Here is a 19,795-nt window from a genome sequence, read left to right as displayed (position 1 = left end):
TATGTTGTTGACATCGTCTAATCCTGGTGCTTTAGGATTTTTCAGATTTCTTACAATGTATGAGATTTCCTCTACATTTGTAAGTTCTGTGCAGTCACTATTTTCTCCTTCCAATGCTTCCTTCACTGCGTTGTTTACTTCCTGGGTATGTACTGGGTTGTTGTCCTCAAGTGGATTTTCGTGAGCTTTACGAAAATAGTCACTGAGAACGCTGGCTTTTTCCTTATTAGTGATGAACGTTCTATCTGCATCAATCAACGGTGGCATCGATTTTGAACCTTTCTTGCAATGCTTTGCAATCCTCCAGACTGTTTGGTTTGATGGTTGGATTTCTGAAAGCCGCTTATTCCAGTTTGTATTTTTGAGTTCCTTAATTTTGTCTTTGATGACTTTCTGTAGAATGTTTAATTCAGTTTTGATTTGATTATCTCTGCTACGTTGCCATCTTCGTCGAAGACTTCTTTTCGTCCTGATTAAGTCTTTGATTTCTGGTGTGAGCTTTGTCGATTCAAAGTTGATCTTTTCTTCTTCACAGTTTTGTTTCTGGAATCCATGATGAGTTCTGAGAATACTTTGATATGATGTTCTATCTCCTCTACTGTGTTGCATGGGTTTTCCAGAGTGCTGTCTTCGATGCGACGAGTTATATACGATTTGAATTTTTTCCAGTTGGCATTTCTGTAGTCATATCTGTAAACTGTGTTGTCTGTTCTGTCAACTTTGGATGTCCTGATTTGAAAATACACCGCGCAATGGTCACTCATTGCCTCTGTGCATTTTAGTTCTGTAGTGTTCAGACTGGAATTTGAGAGCATCAGGTCGATTGTTGATACAGATTTCGTCGGATCTTCTGGATAATACGTTGGTGAATCGGGGTAGTAGATCATGAACTCCCCGGACATATCCTGTAGTATTGTCCCGGCTTTGTTTGCTACGTTGCAATTCCACTCTCGATGTTTTGCATTGAAGTCTCCGCAGATGTAGTAGTTTCCTCTGATGTTTGTTATTTTGTTGATGTCATCTCTTAGGTGATCGTCTATTTCCCTTCCTTTGCTTCCTCCTGGAAGATAGACGGAGAGGATGTGGCAGCTTATTGATTCGTTGATGAAGACTTTTATTCCGATGCATTCTATTAGCTTTGTGTTGTAACTTGGTTGAAGCTGATGTTTTAGATTTCTTTTGACAATGATCGCAACACCACCTTTTGGTCTATCAATGCGATCAAATCGATGAATTACGTAGTCAGGATGCGAGTCTACTTTGGAGTTTGGTTTTAGGAATGTTTCCGATATGCACGCAACATCAACGTTTTGCATGCTGAGGTAGTCGAGAAATGCTAACATCTTATCTGCAAGGCTGTTAGCATTCCAGTAAATTACGTTGATTCTTTGGTGACTACAATCCATGTTGACTCATGTAGATTTTGGCAACTTTTTGGCCGATGGCTTGTTGTACCTGTTCCTCTTTTAGGTACTCTGGCTTTTTGGTGATGATTTCGATGAATGAGTTGATGAAGAACATGCATTCATCGATTGTGCCTTGGGCTGGTGAAATTTGTTCCTTTGTATTACCACTGGATGAAGGTTCAGGATCGACCTTGTTTGTTTCCAAGGTTAGTGAATTGAAGTCTAGGTCCATAATTTCTACAACCTGCGTTGAGTTCTGTTGATGATTGTTATTGGTCTTTGGCTTTGACCTGTTGTTATTTCCATTCCTTCCCCTTCTCCTGTTTCTTCGTGTTTTGTTTTGATTTCCCTGATTTGAGGGTTTCTGTTGTGGATGATTATTTTGCGATTTTATGGTGACTGGTGCGGAGGTTTCAGAAGCTGGTTTTCTAGATGTTGTTGGTACCGGTTCTGGGATACTCCTAGCTGGTCTTTGTGATGTAAATTGATCAGATCCGCCTGATCGTTCACCTGCTTTTGATGTTGGTGGAGCATTCCTTTGTTGTCCAGCAGGATTTCGTGAATTCCTTTGTTGTCCAGCAGGATTTCGTGAATTCCTTTGTTGTTCACCTGATGGTCTGTTTTGATTTCGGTTGTTGTCGTTCATTGATTTAGCTTTCCACTTCTCGATTATTTGTTTCCTGATGTTGCATTCTTGTGAGATTGCTGTATGTTTCTCGCCGCAGAAGTGACACTTTAGTTTTTCGATTGGGACCTTGTTGGTTTCAATCGAAATGTAAGGACAGGTTTTTGAATCATGCTGTTCAGAGCATCTGAAACAGATTAGTGGTTTGTTACAACCACGTTGTCCATGACCAAACTGCAAACATTTCGAACAGAAAGAAGGTCCGTTACGCTTGTTGTTGTATTTAGCCCATTTTACTTTGAAGCCGTAGACACAGTTAACCTTTCGAAGGTTTTCCAAAATGTTACCTTCCTGTACTTTATTAAAATACAGAAGGTAGTTCTGGTCGTCGTCGTTTTCGTGTCTCCTTTGTTTCATTGTCATTTTGACAATTTTAACTGGTGATATGTTTTCCGTTTTCAACTCCTTTTCCAAGTCTACGATCTCCATCATTGGAAGTCCGTAGAGCACGAATTTCATCTGTGGTTCCTGGTTTGCATAGGTGTGAAAGTGGTGTTGTTTTTCTCTGAGGAGTTTGATGAATCTGTCGTAGTCGTCCCAACTCTCCGTTGATACAACTTTTGTTTTGAGTTTATCCTTTTTGACGTTGATCATAAAACTCCTGGGTTGGTTGTTGATCTGGTTCATCAACCTTCTGATCTCCTGTCCTCCACCACTAGTTATATGGATCGGTGGTGGTTTTGGTTTCTGCTGTGATGTTACGTTGTTGTCTTTCGATGATGATGATATTTCACTTTGTTTTGGTTGTTCTGGTGCTTTGCTGTTATCTCCGCTGAAGTTGAACAATCTGTCATCGTACAGATTCGTCCTGGCATTTGAGAAGTCAAATTGTTTTTTGTTGTCATCTTTCTTTTTGCTAGCACTAGATATCTTTTTGGCTGGCGCACTGAAGATTTCAAGTTGGCTGCGACGTTTTTCTGCCCTTAATGGTTGGACGAATTGATCCATTGTTGTCTGTTTTGTTTTGAGATTTTCCATCTCAATGTCATGTTGCTTTTCGTTGTTTATATCCTCGGTGATGAGTATTGTCACGGGTGCTGAATCTTGTTGTTGAGATTCAGGTTGTTTTTCCGAAAGTTTTTGGTTACTTTCCTCGTTGTTGAGATTTGTTGTTGTTTCTAACATTTTGCCGAACAAGTCAAAACACGTCTGAACAAGTTGAACTGAGATTCGAAACTTTAATCTCTGTTGTTGTTATCTGGAGCTTTTGAGAATTTTGAATTAATTGCGGAGCGAATCAAAAACACGTCTGTTCCCTTTGACGGACCGACGTGAACTCACGCAATCGTTAGTGACACTTACTGGTTTGTGTTTGATAATTGACTTTACTCAAAAAATTTTGTTTCTTTTTTTCCTCTGAGGTGTTTACTGATGGGTGATTTAATGTTGACGTCTATATGGGTCTATAGCATTAGAAGCAGAGTTGTTGATATAGATGCCGCTATTAAACGACCACAAGGAAGGCTCAAGAACTCATGGAGAATAACTGTCGATAGAGATAGCATTGCATTTGGTATCAGTAATTGGAAGACGGCAACCAACTATAGATCTACATTCAGGATTCGTCTAAAGGAATTCACCTGCTCTGAAGACGACTTGCGAAGTTAGTAAGTATGTATCTGGCTTTCTGTGGAAAACCTATCGCAGATGTAACACAAACAGCAGCACATGCTCGCTCGAGTTCTGTCTTTTCGCCGTATTAACGACAAGACGCAGTTTGCTGGAACGTGCCACTCGAGTGGTCTGATAAGAGACTGAATAATAAACACCGACAGCTCATTTTTCTTGTTTCATAAGCTCAGAATCTGTTGAAATTTCTTGAATAGTAATGATTCTGTCAATCTAAATCAAATTTTGTATGATTGCAGCCGTAGGGCAGATAAAGAGCCTAAAGCAGTCGATCGTATCAAATGTTGAACTCGGTCAAACTAAAGCCAAGTGGCTGTTTTTCAAACTTAAAATGCCATGAACCGTCTTTCGAGATAAACCAAGGTGTGCCGTCGTGCAAAAAGCATGCAGAACACTTCACATGACAGACTTAGCATAAAACAACATCAGAGACTACAGTCCATAAAGAGACATCAACGTCATTTCCAAACGACCACAAAAATCCAGCATTTTGATGAAAAAAACACAAATTTAATGTGAAAATCATGCAATTAAAGTGGCTGACTTGATGAATAATCAGCCACTAATTTTGTGTTATTCTTCTATGATGCTTCCACATCCACATATATATGTGTTTGTTTAATGTTAAATAATTTTATTTTTATGATTTGCGCGCACGATGATTTTGAAAATGAAATTTTTTCAATTGTCTGTCTGAGAATCTGAGAACTTTGGGTACGGTTCGATGATTTTAAACTTAAACACGCATTCAATTACTTTATATTATTTATTATTGTTATGCACTTTTTATTTTTGTCATGACATCACACTGGGTTAATGACTTTTTGTTTTCTAATTTAAATACCCTCGCACATCGAGCAGTCAATCTTTTCGATTAGTTCATACCATGTCAGTAAGACAAATGGAAAAGAGATGATTATTCAACAATAAATGTGACTTTAAGTAAAGATCGTTGTAATGTGAAACTGCTCGTGATCAAAACGGATCGATTCGAGTGTAAAATTGCCTTTTCTGAATATCTTGAAATATGTAGCACCAGGGTCAATTGCAATCACGATTTTATACTCGCTTCAGATTTTTTTTTTTTGCTATTATGAATTATTTTATTGTGTCCTGGAACAAATTTGTGTGCTCGCATATGGAACATTCTACAGGTGAGCGAGAAGTCAAAACTAATTTGGTATTAAACGGAACTCAGAGTTGATTTGAATGTTTTACGGAGTCAGGCTGAATCTACCTGAACTTCTATTAGTAGCGAGTGTTTTGAGAGAAATTGGACGGATTTGAAGTTGTGACAGAAAATATTGAAAACCTTGAAGCTTTCCATTTCGAGTGTAACAAATGAAGAATGGCGTCTAAGTGACTGTCATGTGACGTCCAAGTGGTTGTCATGTGACATCGAAGTGACAGTCATGTGACGACCAAATGGCAGTCGTGTGAAGTCTAAGTAACTGTCACGTGACGACCCAGTGACTGTCATGTGACATAGAAATGTCTGTCGTGTTGACAGTCCAATTTTCTGTAATTAAATGAGCGTAATACGGCCATTAATTTAGGCAATTTTCCATTTGGTGCTAATAAAAGAGGCTTAGGAGCCTTCTTCATTTGTGTTGTTTCTTTACAAAAATCATCCTTCGTCTTTATGTTTTCAACATAAAGCTTTTACAAAAAGTTACAGAAATTACCCAATTATTTGCAAAATTGATGCTCATAATTTAAAGGAATTTCCATGAATATTCATGAGTCATATGGTGGCAGTCATATGGTTGCATGGCAGTTTCTGTAAAAATTAAATTCGAGCAAGTAATAGCAAATATTAAGAAATGACTGCATGTATTAATTGACTAAGCTTTGCAATTAAGTTCCTTGAAATTATTTAAAGGTTAACATTTGAACAAAAAATTAAATGCAAAATAAGCATACTAGCGCATTCTAACCCAAAACCTCATAAACTAAACCAGTTAAAGCAAAAAAAAAAAAATCTAATTCAAAGAATTTCCCATAACGCTTATTGACGTTTGTTCCGAATAGCTACTTTTAAAGACTTTCAAGAATATCTGCCTGCTTGTATTCAATAATATTTATGCTGAGTGTGAATAAGATCAGACAAAAGAGTGGAAGGAAAATATTTTTTTATATCCATTGTCTGCCGCATGAAAAATTCAGAATTTATGTTTTACTGACCGAGTCGAATTTGTTGCTGTTGAATTTCCATTAAACAATTTAAAGAGTGAAAAAAGTAATTGCTCAGCGGTAACTAAGTACTTACAGAGACATGTTTCTAAAAATAATTTTATTTTTAGCCACAACTGCATGCTTTACTGTTCAAGGTTGCGTATGCTGTTCATGTGTGTATGCGGTTTAATTAAATTGAAATAAAAATATTTTTAGTAGAATTTTTTTAAATTCTAGATTCTTTTGAAGGTATGAGCAGGGCTGTTAACTGGGTTTAGGTTTATTGAAGGTTGGGAGTTATTGGAACCAGAGAATTAGCCAGGAATAAAAAGGAGTTTCAAAATTTTGAAAAAATCAGGGGGAAAAATTAGAGGAATTTTGGAGCTATTTTTTAAAAAAGGAGGAAGTGTGACCCTGCCTCCTTAAAATGCTCCTAATAGCTTCCAGTTTGGCGCCCTGCAGTTAGTCGATGGACAATTTGAATTTCAAAAAGAACTAAACCTATAAATATTATAGTTATAGATCGCTGTACCCAGGTGGCGAAATCCTTCATTTAGCAGCCATTCGGAAGGAATCTCGGAAAAGAATCATCTGTCATTTGTCACGAAGGCAGCCAAAGGACTTTTGGAAAGAGGCTATTGAAAGAGATAGTTTAGCATAGCCAACGTCTGACGCCAAGAGAGGCCACAGTTGATCTGTTCGACGGGGGAAGTAAGTAAGAAGATGAGGAAGCCTTCAGAGTATTAGTCCATTGATAAAACTTTGACTTGATGTGTCTCGAAGATGTCAAGTAAAAGACATAAAATTTGAAGAACTCTCAGAATTTGGACATTTTTAATGTCCATTAAAAATTGGACATTTCAACTTCCCGTCTGTTATTTTATCACAAGTAGGGTTTTCAATCCCGGATTCGAACCCTAACTACAAAATGTTAATACATCCCCATAAACCCCTCAGAACCCATCTCATCAAATCATTGACTGAATGATTTCCAACAAAAAGAAGTTAAACAGCACCTGAAAGACTTGTTACGCCGCTGGGTCCTTCATATAATCGTGTAATGAGAATTTTAATTAAAAATTCTTTTTCTGGATATTTTTTTATGTCTTTTTGTTGTTATAAGTATCTTTACCATGGCCAGGCATGGCAAAAAAAAATAAAAAGTATAACAAAAGGAAACGAGAACAGAAAAATAAAAAAAAAATTGTTTCCCACTCAAGCATTTCGAATGTGCAACTAACGTCGAAATGGAATGTCTTGATGCTTACCTTGACAATTAAATCCAACAAAATATAGACTAAATGTAATCCAAAGTTTTAAAACACCTTGCATTTTAAGCTTTTGTTTGATATTTTGTGAAATCATTTTCACTATTTTTTTTAGGTATATAACTTTAACAGATAATCAAGCACAGCCGCCACCGATTCTTTTATTGCTGTAATTTCTTGTGTATAAAACTCTTTCTTTGTAACTGCCCTAAAACAACTTTTTAATGATGATCATTTTTTTTATTAATAGCACTTGGTTAAATTTTCATCCTCATTAATTTTCATTCCTTTCCCTTTTTTTAAGGCACGAGCTTCAAATTCCTTCACTTTTAAGCTCTTTCAGGTGATTTTTTTTTTCTTCAAATTTTTTTGTCACACAAGAACTTGTTTTTGCTTTATTTCTTTATTTATTCATTTCACCCACATTCTAGCGACAATATACCGGAGTTGAATGCTTAAAGACCGTTTACTCTCCGCGACAGCACAAACTATACTGGAGAATTAATAATAAAATAGGTTTTGTTGTTTAACATTTCTTTTACTTCTGCTCAACTTCTCTCAATTTTTTTGTTGTCTGCTGTGTGCAGCATAAAGCAGTTTGTTTTTCTTCTCACGCTTTCGGAGCATACGTTTTGAGCTTTAAACTGCTTTTTTCTCTAAAAGTTGATTTATCAGTGGGAAATTGACCAAATTTCAATAATCAAAATTTGATGATCTTCTTAAGATTGTGCTTATATCAATCCACAACAGTTGAGTCACAGAACGAAATAATTAATAGACTTAAATGCCTGATCATCGCTCTACTGTTAAGAGAATTGAGAAAAATATTTGAATTAACAAAAAGTTATTTGGAGCTAACTTCATTCGGTACATTACGCTCAACATGATTTCATTGGTTTTGTCATACATCACTTACTTATTTCATTTGCTGGCCGTACAGATCAACTGTGATTGATAGCCTTTCTTAGTTGACGTCTGAAGCTGGATATATCACTGACTTCCGGTTGCAAAATGTAGCACGTCTCCCAAATATCCAATACCAACTCTCTTACCATCCTATGCAATGTACCTAACTACAGCTACAGCAAATAAGCAACCAAATCCGGCTAGATTTTCCCTGAGATTGAATCCTGGTCGAATCGATCTGTAGACTTACTCTCTAACCACCACGCCACTATTGATTTTTTCGCTGCTAAATGATTTCCATACATTTTTTGGCGAAACAAAAATCTTTAAAACCCCACAATATGAAATTTCCAGAATCAGTCTTTAATATTGCCTAACAAATTAATTTAATCAAAGTTCACATGCTTTCTTCAATAATTTAAATAATTTTTTTTAATAAATCAACCAATTCATTTCAAACACGTGTCGTTTGTGGTAAGATTGTGGTGAAAAACATCAACGGTTTTTTAAAATTCAAACAAAACAACGAGGTTGAAAGCGGGAAAATCAACAAAAACTAAAATAACCCAAATTAAGCATGAATTTTGTGAATTAAAGGATTTGGATCATTAAAAAATATAAAACGGCATCATATATACTTATAAAAGGCTGCTGGCATATAAATTGACAAAAGGAATCGCCAAAACTTGCTAATTTGCTTGAAAATTTCTTTGTCATCAAAAATAATTTTTCCTAAAGAAATTGAAAATTGTGAAAATCTCTACGTAAATTAAGAAAACGTGCTACATTAAGTGAAAATAACATAGTCTACAGACCGAGGCACTAGAAGATATTGTCCGTTGACCTTGACGTTGAATTATTTTAAGAAAAAGTGGAAAATATTTAAGAGAACTTGAAAGACCTGAAAAATTAATTTAATTTACCGTCAATTTGTGGATTATTATTATTTCATTTAATTAATATTGTTTTAAACACTCAGGTAATTATGTTTGAATAATCCTGTACCTAATAATTACTCATATCCTGTGTCTTTTCCTGTGAAGTGACTAAAAAAATTGAAAAATTCATAGAATAGAATTTTGGCCATAATCATCACGCAACATTTCAATTTATAATCAATATTATCAGATAAAATGCTTTCATTAACTATATTGATTTCAAGAGGTAATTATATTTACAAATCGTGCCTGTAAATATCAATTTTATAGCCAGAACATGTCTATTGAATAATGTCTATAAAGTTGTTTGGTCAGTTTCATTCATTCATTCCATTTGTTCCTGAACGTCAAGTCATTAGCATAAAACAGCTTAGAAAATATTAAAAAAATTTGTGCAAATTAAATCTAATTACGTTTTCTTCTTTTCATCGCAAATAGCAATTTCGTCGCTTGGCGGAAGAATGGTTTCGAAAGGAATTCAGCCTTTAGTTATTTGTGGACCGTCTGGAAGTGGGAAGAGTACTTTATTGAAGCGATTATTTAAAGAATTTCCAAATACTTTTGGATTTTCCGTTTCACATACAACAAGAAAGCCACGTCAAGGAGAAGAAGATGGTGTTCATTACAATTTTGTTGGTGCTGAGGAAATGAAGGCAGAAATCGAGAAAGGTGAATTTATAGAAACAGCTGTATTCAGTGGAAATATTTACGGAACAAGGTAATAAATTATCAAAATTGGTCACCAAAATCGTGACTTACAATTAATTTCTATTTTTAGCAAAAAAGCCATTGAAAAAGTTCAAAGTCATGGAAAGATTTGTGTTTTGGACATAGAAATCGAAGGTGTTAAGCAGGTCAAAAATTCCCACCTCAATGCTATCTTCATCTTTGTGGAACCACCATCCATTGAGGAACTTGAAAGGCGATTGAGAGCCAGAAATACAGAAACAGAAGAAAGTCTCGAGAAACGTCTAAATACTGCCAGAATCGAACTTGAGTATGGATTAACACCTGGAAATTTTGACTTGATCGTCCATAACAATAATCTCAAAGAAGCTTACCATAAATTACGTGATTACGTATTAAGTCTAATCGAAAGACAAATAGCAGAAGGCAATAAAATTTGTTTGGATCGAAGACCACTTAGTGACAGTGACTTCCTTCATGATTAACCATGTATCAATTTTAATACGATGTAATATTTTTAATATTTTATGTATTTGACACTTACCTACAAGAAAATTTACAAGGAACCTGGATTTTTTATTGATTGAATTAAACTAATCCTACCCTAGCAGGCAAAGATACCGTTTTTAGGTACCTCAGTGGTCTTTCTGTAATATGAAAGCATACTCTTTGCCTGTTAGGGCTAACTTACCCTATAAACTAATTGCCAAATCGTTAGATTCTAAACCTCCTTTTATATAGCTACAATTAAGTGTATGTCCTGTTATATCCTCTAGAAAAAATGTTCATGATTCATATCGATTTTACGCTTTTGCATGATGCATTCCGTTGATGTTCGAAAGAATAATAGAAGGATTTTTTTAGAGACATAGTGTTATTGTTCATGTTATATTGTGCTGTTTGTGTAATATTAGATCAAATTTACAATAATAAATGAATTTAACGAATTTATATCCATTTCTGTATTGATTTTCAACTTCCTGGATAGTCTTTTAATAGAATATATCCAAAACAATACAACCAGCATATTAGATGCGCTTAATTTTAATACAATTATGCCGGTACATGAATCAGCAAATTAACGACATCAGAAAATTTGAATTTCCCGCACAAAATAGTTTCGTTAATTTTTAGTCAAGGGCTGCTCAATCTTTTTCTGTACTTCACTAGCCTTTAGTATTAATCTGACTTTGTGCTGCTTCATAACTTAAGCAAATATTCCTTTAATTCTAATTTATTACATCTATTAAGTGCAATAATCCTCAATAAGAAACTAATTTAAATCTCAAAACAAAATAAGCTGGGTACGAAACTTTCACGTACCGCGTAAAACAAGTTGAGATTCACTGCTGTAGAAAATAATTCAAAGAACAATATTTTTTCGTGTTTAATTAAGTCTAAAAAAAGTGAAAACTACTGAAAATGGAGTCAACACTTCCGCCTCTTTTTGATCATATGGATAATGTAGATATAAGCTCACCAAATGACGATACAGATATCTTTAAATCTGCTATTCAGGTACTTATTTTGGGTGAAAAAAAGAAATATTGTTCCTTTACTTTCTTTTATTGTTATTACTCATAGCGCTTATCTTTCGTGTTCTGAAAAATCACTATTATCAATAGAACTTAAACCAAGCTTAAAATTGCGTACATGTTATTTAATTGTGCATATACATTAATAATAAGTGTATTTTTACTGCTTTTGTTTTACTTATTTAGAGCAATGATGTCTTATCATCGCCAAAAGATCCAGCTATAATGGAAGACGTCATAACAACATCAGATGAAAGAGAAACTGATGGACATTCTATTGAAATTACTGTGGACGAGCCACAAAAAATGGGTGATGGAATGAATAGCTATTTAGTTTACAAGTAAGGAATATCCATCTAATTGAATTAAAATTTAATTTATTAAGTAATACATTTTATTCATTCTAGAATCGTAACGAAGACTAATATGACTAAGTTTAAACGGAGACAATCGATTGTAAATAGAAGATTTAGTGATTTTTTGGGGTTACACGAACAACTTGTTGAGCGTTATCTTCGTGCTGGCTTTATAATTCCACCAGCACCATCTAAAAACATTCTTGGTGCAACTAAAGTGAAAATGGGAAGTCAACAAAATGCCGAGTCAGGAACAAATAATGGACAGGAATGGGTTGAGAATCGTCGTGCTAGTCTTGAGCGATTTTTAAATCGTATTTCAGCACATCCAACACTTCGATTTGATGAGAATTTCATCAATTTTCTCGAAAGTGAACAGGATTTGCCACGAGCAACAAACACAGCTGCATTAAGTGGTGCTGGTGTGATGCGATTATTCAATAAAGTTGGCGAAACTGTGAACAAAATAACATATAAGATGGACGAAAATGATGTATGGTTTGCTGATAAAATTGCCGAAATCGATACACTCGATACTCAGTATCAAAAGTTACATATTGCTGTGAAATCACTCGTTGTTCATCGACAAGAATTGGCTCATTTAACTGGTAATGTTGCAAAATCGGCAGCAATGCTAAGTACATGTGAGGAACATGTCGGTCTCTCAAAAGCCTTATCTCAACTTGCTGACATTGAGGAAAAAATTGAAATTTTACGATCTGAGCAGTCTAACTCTGACTTTTATATTCTTTCCGAAATGATTAAGGACTATATTGGACTTCTTGGCGCTATTAAAGACGTCTTTCATGAACGTGTAAAAGTATTTCAGAATTGGCAACATGCCCAAATTCAACTGACAAAGAAACGAGAAAATAAAGCTAAAATAGAATTAAGTCAACGCAACGATAAGCTGGAACCAGCCCAAAAAGAGGTCGAAGAGGTGAGTTTCAATTAACGGATTTTCTGATTTTAAATTATTTTTCAAAATTTTGAAAGATTTTTTTTTCAAAAAATTAAATGTCGTTATTTTTTAAAAATCTTCAATTGAAATAATTTTTGATTTTTTCTAGTGGGAAGCCAAAGTTCAGCGCTGTCAGAAGGAATTCGAGGATATTTCTGCCGAAATTAAGCGAGAAGTTGAGAGATTTGAATTAAATCGTGCAAAAGACTTTAAAGCAACAATCGTCAAATATCTTCAAGATCAAATGGTGTTCCAGAAACAAATCCTTAAATATTGGGAGGGCTATATTCCAGCAGCGAAAGAAATTGCATGAAATTATCATAAAAATATTGATGAATCCGAAGATAAAGTCTATTTAACAGTTTGAGCTTATATTTGTCAAGCTTCATCTGATGTCTCTGTTAACTTTATAATCATTTCAAACATAAAAACAAATTATATGTTCTGTCAGTGAGGCTTTATGTCTATTATCCCTATTAATTCCCTTTCTTTTGGTATCGTCGATATCAATTTTTTGTCATAAATATTCGCAATATATTTAAAAATGGAATCATTCCAAAATTGTTATTTTTGATATCTCTTACGTATTCTCTTGTGTTATGTATATCCGTTTATGTCACATTTTTATAAATTTTCCGGATGAGAAAAGTGAATGAAACAAAAAAAGTATATTAAAATTAAAATTAATATCGAAATATTGATACTTTATATGAAAAACAAATTTAAAATGTTTAAATTACAAAAAATATATGATTTAATCACACATTTAAGATGTTATTTAAAGAATTTTAGTTTCATTTTTGATGTTTTTGGTACATGCCTTATAGTCAATGAGATCCTCGTTGTCCGTTCCAACATTTTCATGTCATTGAACTGGTCACATTTGTCTAAATTTTTAATTAATGGATCATGTAGGTCATCTTCTTTTATCTCACTAATGCTATGCATGTAATCGGTGTACATATTGTCTTTCAGGATCAATAAGCTTCTAGGCTCAACAAAAACTTTAAGTTCCTTAACAATTTCATACTTTTCGTCTTCTTTTGGTGGTTTATTGAATTCCAGGACACAATGTGAGCCGATCGACAGTGTAGATATCGTTGGAAAGAACATTGGTCCATCAAAATGTGACATGATTCCTTCACCAGCTTTATATTCATTCAATAATATGTGATTTGCATGACAATTTGGTGGAAAAATGTTAATTTCATTAATTCGATCAACATAATTTTGTAAATAGTTTGGGATTGTTTCAGCAATCATTCCTTTACTTGTCGGAACTCCACCAATGTTCATAAGACGTCTATGTGACAGTTGTGTCCATTTACAGAGCTACAATTAAAGGTTTTATGGATGTTAAAGAACAAAATTTATGTTAAATTACCGGTGTTTTATAAATCTCATGTAGTAAGAGCTTTTCCTCTGCTTCAGTGATGAAATTTGGAATGTAATAACATGTGTCTGGTAGACAATCTAGTTTATAGTCTTCTAAATTGAGCATTTTGATATGTAAACTAATTAATTATTTGTTTTTCTTAATTTATCACAAAACAGAAAACTGAACAAGTTTGAAAAGTCAAAAATATTATAGCTTTAAGCGACTAAACAGAAGTAGTTCCTGAATTAGCACTAAATGACATTAAATTTAGTTAAAATCAATGAAAACTTGTTGAAAATTTTGAAAACAGAGCAAAACCAATTCAACCGTTTTCAAACTTTCAAATTTTATTACATTTTTCTACAAAAATTCAAATTTTAACGAATATTTTTTCAGAGTTTTTCAAAACGTGAGTTTTCTGGTCTTTCAAACATTAATTAATTAATTAACAAGTTATTTAGCAGTCAAAGTGATTGTCATAGCTCATACATTGTTGAAAAACTGTAAACGAATCAGCTTTTAAACACAACTTCCCCCTAATCAGTTTGTTGTTTATAAACAAACCAGTTATTTGTGCAAATTTTCTTGTATGAAGTTTTATGCTGTTAATTAATTATATAAGCTAGTTTAATTTATCTAAGATGTTATCAAGATATATAAGTTCTATTTTATTCCGTTCTTGTCAAAAATCATCACATATTATTAGAAGTTATAGTGCAGTTCCTCTCGCGTTTAATAAGTATCAAAAAGATGATAATACTGATAAAAGCCTTATTGTACTTCACGGATTATTCGGCAGTAAGTCAAACTGGTAAGTTGTGCATGCAAGAATGTGTTTGTGATAGTGAAAAACTAAAGAAATGTGCAAATAGTTATAGTGAAAAAATTGCATAACAACTTCTAATCTGTATTTTATTTCTACACATACAGGAATAGCCTTTGTAAAGCGTTTGCTCAAAAAACAAATCCCAAAAGGAAGATTTTTGCTATAGATGCTAGAAATCATGGAGAAACGGAACATACTCAAAATCATAATTATGAATTAATGGCAGAAGATATTAGAGAATTTATTGAGGAGAACGAACTGGCTAAAGCTTCCGTTTTAGGTCATTCAATGGGCGGCAGAGCTGTCATGTACCTTGCTTTAAAATATCCTTATTTAATTGAGAAACTCATCGTTGTTGATATTTCACCAGTTGGACGTATTGGAACTACTCAAAGCAATATACCTTTATTTATACATGCTATGCAGTCATTAAAAATTGATAGTCAAAATACTATTCAACAAGCTCGTGCTTTAGCTGATAAGAAATTAAGTGAAATAATTAGCGAAAAGTCACTAAGAGATTTTCTAATCACTAACTTAATTAGAGACGAAACTGGAAACTTTACATGGCGAATTAATTTAGAGACATTAGATAGATGCTTCCTAACTGGCGTAGCTCAATTTCCATCAACGGAAGGAATGCATTTTGATGGACCGACACTTTTCATTGGAGGATCTAAATCTGATTATTTGAAGTAAGTTTGTTGGATTTAATTCTTGGCACTGAAGTAGCTTAAATGTTTTTAATTTAGACCAGCAGATAAGCCTGCAATAGAGAAGCTCTTCCCGAAGTCATCGATTGAATTTTTAGATGCTGGTCATTGGTAAGCATGCCTGATTGACACAAATTATTCATTGCAGGTCAATGGTTGTCATGTGGCAGTTAGTATGGAAATTGTCACTTGCATGCTATGTGGCTGCCATGAAAAACTTGTTCCCATCGGAATACAACTGCTAATAGCTGAAATCAATTCTAATTCCTACATTTTATTCTACAGGGTGCATGCGGAGAAAAGCGAAGAGTTCCTTAACTTAGTCATTAATTTTCTGAACAAATGAGATTATAGACTGTAAAATAAAACATGTAAATAGAGAAATAAAGATCTAACTCGCACTAAATTAATTAGCAAAAATTGAGAACTAATCTAAAATTCGAAAGGCTTTTTCATCTCTTTCGGAAACTATCGGATTTATTTATGCACAGCCTGCATCAATTTAATTAATTTTAAAATTTAATTGACTAAATTTAATTTAGTCGGCTGTTGAGTCTCGTTCTGTTCGGCTGAAATTGGAAATTCGGTCCTTTAAATTTTTGTGAAAAAATTATTTTTTAGGGTGATTTCGTAACATCAATTTTGAAGTAAGGATATGAGAATGTGTGATAAAATGATAAGCTTTATGATGTTGTCGATCAATGGTTTATTAAGAAGAAAATTGTTGTGTCGGAGCAGAGTGGAATCGAGGATATCGAGACGATCATGTTGTGAGAAAATCTGAGTGGTTAGGCAATAGATGAGTCATTACATGCTGTTCCTGTTTTGTGAAGATTTGGGGTTGGTTTCTATAACTGACCTGATTTATTGAGAATATCTTTGATTAAGAAGAAATCAATCGACTCTTGTGACACCAATCGTAAAGAATGCGGAAAGCATGTAACACACATAACACGGAAGTGATTCATGTCAAAGACTGTCTGAACATTGCACATGCCATATCATTTTATGAAAGGGATTCACCTGAATTGCACATCATGGCTATTTTTTGTCAAATCTATTCTATCATTTAACTGTCTAAAGATCTAGAATGATTGACAGCCTACTATGAGGCAGCCATTGAAACATCATATAATGCTTGGGTCGAAATGTGCCATTGCACCTTCCTCAACATAATAATGTTTGAGTGACATGGTTATATTGTCATATAATCCTTAGAATTTATTCATAGTACTAATGAAAGGGTCGAACTGTTTAGTATATCCATAGAATTTTAATGAGGATTAAATTCAAAATCGCAACAATCGATAGGGACGTGTAACTGGTTAATGTGATAGGATGTATTTAAGAATTACCTGACACATGTGTCGCATGTAGCACAACAGGTAACGAATAACATATGTCTCACTGTGAGTCGCACACGACATGTGTCTCACGCATCTCATGTTAGACACATGTGCCGTTACATTTTGTGTTACAAGCGACGCATGTGACAGTCACGCCTGTTACAGACAAAATAGTTGTCGAAATGTGAAACCTGCAACAGATCAGGACTTTGACACACCAAAGAAATCTACCTCTCAACAGTTGATATGTCACAGATTCCAACTCTGATTCCAACAATGCTCACGGCACTACAAAAAAAGCATAATAAATACACGCTATGCGTGGAAGTTAATAAGTTAGTTTAATTAAATATAAATAATAAATTTGCAGATAATGCCAGAATATAAAGTATTCTATTTCAACGTTAAGGCATTGGGTGAGCCACTTCGCTTCTTGCTTTCATATGGAAACTTGCCATTTGAGGATGTCCGTATTTCCAGGTGAGTACGACGTCATAAACATTTAAATAAAAGATCCTAAGTTTAATTTTAAATTGTTAAGGAATGACTGGCCAGCATTGAAGCCTAGTAAGTCCAATAAATCACTTCTGATCCCGAATTTTAATTGAGCCTTGTCCACATTTAATTAGTTTTGGTCTCAAAAGAAGTAATGTAATTGCTTACAAAGTAATTAATCCATTAATCAATCAGCTTGTCTTACATGTCTAAAATTGGATCCCCCTCAAAAAAAAAAAAGAGAATCTACATCACCTATTTGTGACTAACTATTTTTACTTCTTATTTTTGCAGTGACTTAAAATAACTTTTGTGATAATCTTACTGCTAATTCCGCTTTTTTATTTCAATTGAAGTCAAATGATTGTAATTATCTATTTTTATCGCATATACGCAAAGCTCAAATTTTACAAATTTTTTCGACCTGCCTAAATTGAGTACATCAATTGATGTAGGTGTGTGCATCTACATATGGCGAATGAGAATATTTCATGACAGTTGCTAGCTTTATTCAACATAACTTTTATTTTAAAATTCGATGGAAGTTCCTTTCTTTTTCCATCTTATTCTTATTTCCCTCTTTCTCTCTTCTCTGACTGCTTATCCATAATTAAGGTATGCCAATGAATCAATTGCCATGCTTGGAAGTCGATGGAAAGAAAGTTAATCAATCGCTTGCATGCTGTCGCTTTATTGCAAGAGCTATCAATCTTGCTGGAAATGATGACTGGGAGAATTTACAAATTGATACAGTTGCTGATACTGTCAACGACTTCCGTTTGAGTACGCATTTAATGGAATTTTATTGATTGTGATTTGATCGTCTGTTGGGATGTGCATTTGTGGGTCTAGTTAGGGAACCTGATGTGGAGTCAATCTTTTCAGGCTTTCAACTTCCCAAAACACAGAATTGAATTTGAAATTCATTAAATTCTTGAATTCAAAGTTTGGATTAAATTAATCCTCGGATTTAAAGTTCGGATTAACTAAATCCTCGGATTAAAAATTTCTCTAATATCCCTAAAATGACTCACAACTCCTTAGAAGATGATCAAAGCAAGTCATAATTACCCTCAAACAATTTGATGATCATATGTCTGACATTTTAGAAATTGCCGTCGTATCCTACGAGCCTGATGATGAAGTTAAGGAGAAGAAGCTTGTCACACTCAATAATGAAGTTATTCCATTCTATCTCGAGAAATTGGACGACATTGCAAGAGATAATGGTGGATTTTTAGCACTTGGACGAGTATATACTGTACATATCAATCTCATCCAATGCTAATTTATGGAACTTCTTATTTCAGCTTACATGGGCCGACTTTTATTTCGCTGGAATCATCGACTATCTCAATTATTTGGCTAAGCAAGATCTTACAGCCAATCATGAGAATTTGAGAAAAGTCGTCGACAATGTTATTGGACAAAGTGCAGTTCAAGACTGGATTAGCAAGAGACCACAAACTGATATTTAAAAAATGACACTAATCTATGACAATTTTTACACTTTTTTAGATTTGATTTGTTACTAAAGCCGGAATTATAAGAATTATAAACAAAATCCTCTTTAATTAACCAGTTCTATTTTTACAGCCAATCAATTGGACCATCATCGTTGTACCTTTAAAAATTAAGTATTAATTTTTCAATTAATTTCTTTTATTCATTTTTGTTTACTGTTTTGTGTCTATTCTGCTGTATTCTCAACAAAACTCTCATGAAATATTCTCAGACATTAAGCCACACAAAAATGCGAGCTTTGATGGATCTAATATTGATAGTTAATGCAATTAAAACAAGAAAAATTTTACGTAGTTTTATTTAATTAATTTTGAAACCTATAAAATATGTTAGCTATGCCAATGGGACAAATGCCTGTATTGGAAGTTGATGGAAAGCGTGTACATCAAAGTCTTGCCATGTGTCGTTACATTGCCAAGCAAATTGGTGTTGCTGGAAAGGATGCTTTTGAGGATTTACAAATTGATGCTCTTGTTGACACCATCAATGAGTTCCGTCTAAGTATGAGCTGGATATGCTGTTTATTGTACCTTATTAATGCTTGATGTGTCATTACAGAGATCGCCATTGTTTCATACGAGCCTGATGATGCTGTTAAGGAGAAGAAGATGATCACTTTGACACAAGAAGTTATCCCATTCTATCTTACTAAAATGAATGTTGTTGCCAAAGAAAATGGTGGACATTTAGTATTAAATAGAGTAAGTCACACCAATATCCTCATACTCTTACTTCACTTAACATCCTCAATCTTTACAGACAACCTGGGCTGACATCTACTTTGCCGGAATCATTGACTATTTGAACTACTTGACAAAACTCGATTTGCTTGAAAACTTCCCAAATTTGAGACAAGTCGTCGACAATGTTCTCTCAAATGAGAATATTCAGAAATATATTGCACAAAGACCAGTCACAGAGGTATAAAAAGAGGAACAACAATATTAATGTAAATTCAGCCAAAAAT

General features: G+C 34.0%; 5 protein-coding genes and 1 pseudogene across 7 annotated transcripts in view; 4 read left to right on the top strand and 2 right to left on the bottom strand.

Moving 5' to 3' along the window:
• Positions 1-7,638, bottom strand: part of LOC139098587 (P-selectin-like) — a 63,745-nt gene extending 56,107 nt beyond the window's left edge. For both annotated transcript variants that reach the window (XM_070650817.1, XM_070650818.1), the window contains exon 1: positions 7,164-7,638. In XM_070650817.1, the coding sequence (XP_070506918.1) occupies positions 7,164-7,260 (97 nt within the window). In that variant the 5' untranslated portion in view covers positions 7,261-7,638. The remainder of the gene's footprint in view (positions 1-7,163) is intronic.
• Positions 7,639-8,598: 960 nt separating this feature from the next.
• On the top strand, positions 8,599-10,643 carry LOC139098608 (guanylate kinase-like). Of its 2 annotated transcripts, XM_070650843.1 has the most exons (4): positions 8,599-9,048; positions 9,113-9,233; positions 9,446-9,725; positions 9,786-10,643. In XM_070650843.1, exons 2-4 carry the CDS (start codon positions 9,203-9,205, stop codon positions 10,177-10,179), a joined length of 705 nt encoding a protein of 234 aa, XP_070506944.1. In that variant the 5' UTR covers positions 8,599-9,048; positions 9,113-9,202; the 3' UTR covers positions 10,180-10,643. The 2 variants fall into 2 exon arrangements, with proteins under 2 accessions (XP_070506944.1, XP_070506945.1); XM_070650844.1 differs by lacking the exon at positions 9,113-9,233.
• A 384-nt stretch (positions 10,644-11,027) lies between these two features.
• LOC139098604 (sorting nexin-2-like) lies at positions 11,028-13,156 on the top strand. Its single transcript, XM_070650836.1, has 4 exons — positions 11,028-11,212; positions 11,416-11,570; positions 11,637-12,525; positions 12,656-13,156. The coding sequence occupies exons 1-4, from the start codon at positions 11,117-11,119 to the stop codon at positions 12,857-12,859; spliced, it is 1,344 nt and encodes a 447-aa protein (XP_070506937.1). The 5' UTR covers positions 11,028-11,116; the 3' UTR covers positions 12,860-13,156.
• Positions 13,157-13,320: 164 nt separating this feature from the next.
• Positions 13,321-14,097, bottom strand: LOC139098626 (alpha-ketoglutarate-dependent dioxygenase alkB homolog 6 pseudogene; annotated as a pseudogene).
• A 385-nt stretch (positions 14,098-14,482) lies between these two features.
• On the top strand, positions 14,483-15,882 carry LOC139098613 (sn-1-specific diacylglycerol lipase ABHD11-like). The gene is made up of 4 exons (XM_070650852.1): positions 14,483-14,735; positions 14,855-15,445; positions 15,503-15,574; positions 15,749-15,882. Exons 1-4 carry the CDS (start codon positions 14,566-14,568, stop codon positions 15,807-15,809), a joined length of 894 nt encoding a protein of 297 aa, XP_070506953.1. The 5' UTR covers positions 14,483-14,565; the 3' UTR covers positions 15,810-15,882.
• Positions 15,883-17,182: 1,300 nt separating this feature from the next.
• Positions 17,183-19,780, top strand: LOC139098607 (glutathione S-transferase-like). The gene is made up of 5 exons (XM_070650842.1): positions 17,183-17,289; positions 17,351-17,376; positions 19,162-19,329; positions 19,387-19,529; positions 19,588-19,780. The coding sequence occupies exons 1-5, from the start codon at positions 17,183-17,185 to the stop codon at positions 19,753-19,755; spliced, it is 612 nt and encodes a 203-aa protein (XP_070506943.1). The 3' UTR covers positions 19,756-19,780.
• Positions 19,781-19,795: the final 15 nt, after the last annotated feature.

Source organism: Chironomus tepperi, unplaced genomic scaffold (genome assembly GCF_022539635.2).
Source record: "Chironomus tepperi strain 1889 unplaced genomic scaffold, CSIRO-AGI_Ctep_v1 contig_449, whole genome shotgun sequence".
In the NCBI taxonomy this organism is placed as follows: domain Eukaryota; kingdom Metazoa; phylum Arthropoda; class Insecta; order Diptera; family Chironomidae; genus Chironomus; species Chironomus tepperi.
This window is presented reverse-complemented; position numbering and strand designations above follow the sequence as displayed.

Coding starts and splice junctions, on each gene's coding strand:
- LOC139098608 (XM_070650843.1), top strand. CDS start 9,203: ATGCTTTCATTAACTATATTGATTTCAAGAG. Junction 9,234..9,445: donor AACTATATTGATTTCAAGAG/GTAATTATATTT, acceptor CATCGCAAATAG/CAATTTCGTCGCTTGGCGGA. Junction 9,726..9,785: donor GGAAATATTTACGGAACAAG/GTAATAAATTAT, acceptor TTCTATTTTTAG/CAAAAAAGCCATTGAAAAAG.
- LOC139098607 (XM_070650842.1), top strand. CDS start 17,183: ATGCCAGAATATAAAGTATTCTATTTCAACGTTAAGGCATTGGGTGAG. Junction 17,290..17,350: donor GAGGATGTCCGTATTTCCAG/GTGAGTACGACG, acceptor TAAATTGTTAAG/GAATGACTGGCCAGCATTGA. Junction 17,377..19,161: donor CTGGCCAGCATTGAAGCCTA/GTAAGTCCAATA, acceptor AAAATATGTTAG/CTATGCCAATGGGACAAATG.
- LOC139098613 (XM_070650852.1), top strand. CDS start 14,566: ATGTTATCAAGATATATAAGTTCTATTTTATTCCGTTCTTGTCAAAAA. Junction 15,446..15,502: donor TCTAAATCTGATTATTTGAA/GTAAGTTTGTTG, acceptor TTTTTAATTTAG/ACCAGCAGATAAGCCTGCAA. Junction 15,575..15,748: donor TTTTTAGATGCTGGTCATTG/GTAAGCATGCCT, acceptor TTTATTCTACAG/GGTGCATGCGGAGAAAAGCG.
- LOC139098604 (XM_070650836.1), top strand. CDS start 11,117: ATGGAGTCAACACTTCCGCCTCTTTTTGATCATATGGATAATGTAGAT. Junction 11,213..11,415: donor TCTTTAAATCTGCTATTCAG/GTACTTATTTTG, acceptor TTACTTATTTAG/AGCAATGATGTCTTATCATC. Junction 11,571..11,636: donor AATAGCTATTTAGTTTACAA/GTAAGGAATATC, acceptor TATTCATTCTAG/AATCGTAACGAAGACTAATA.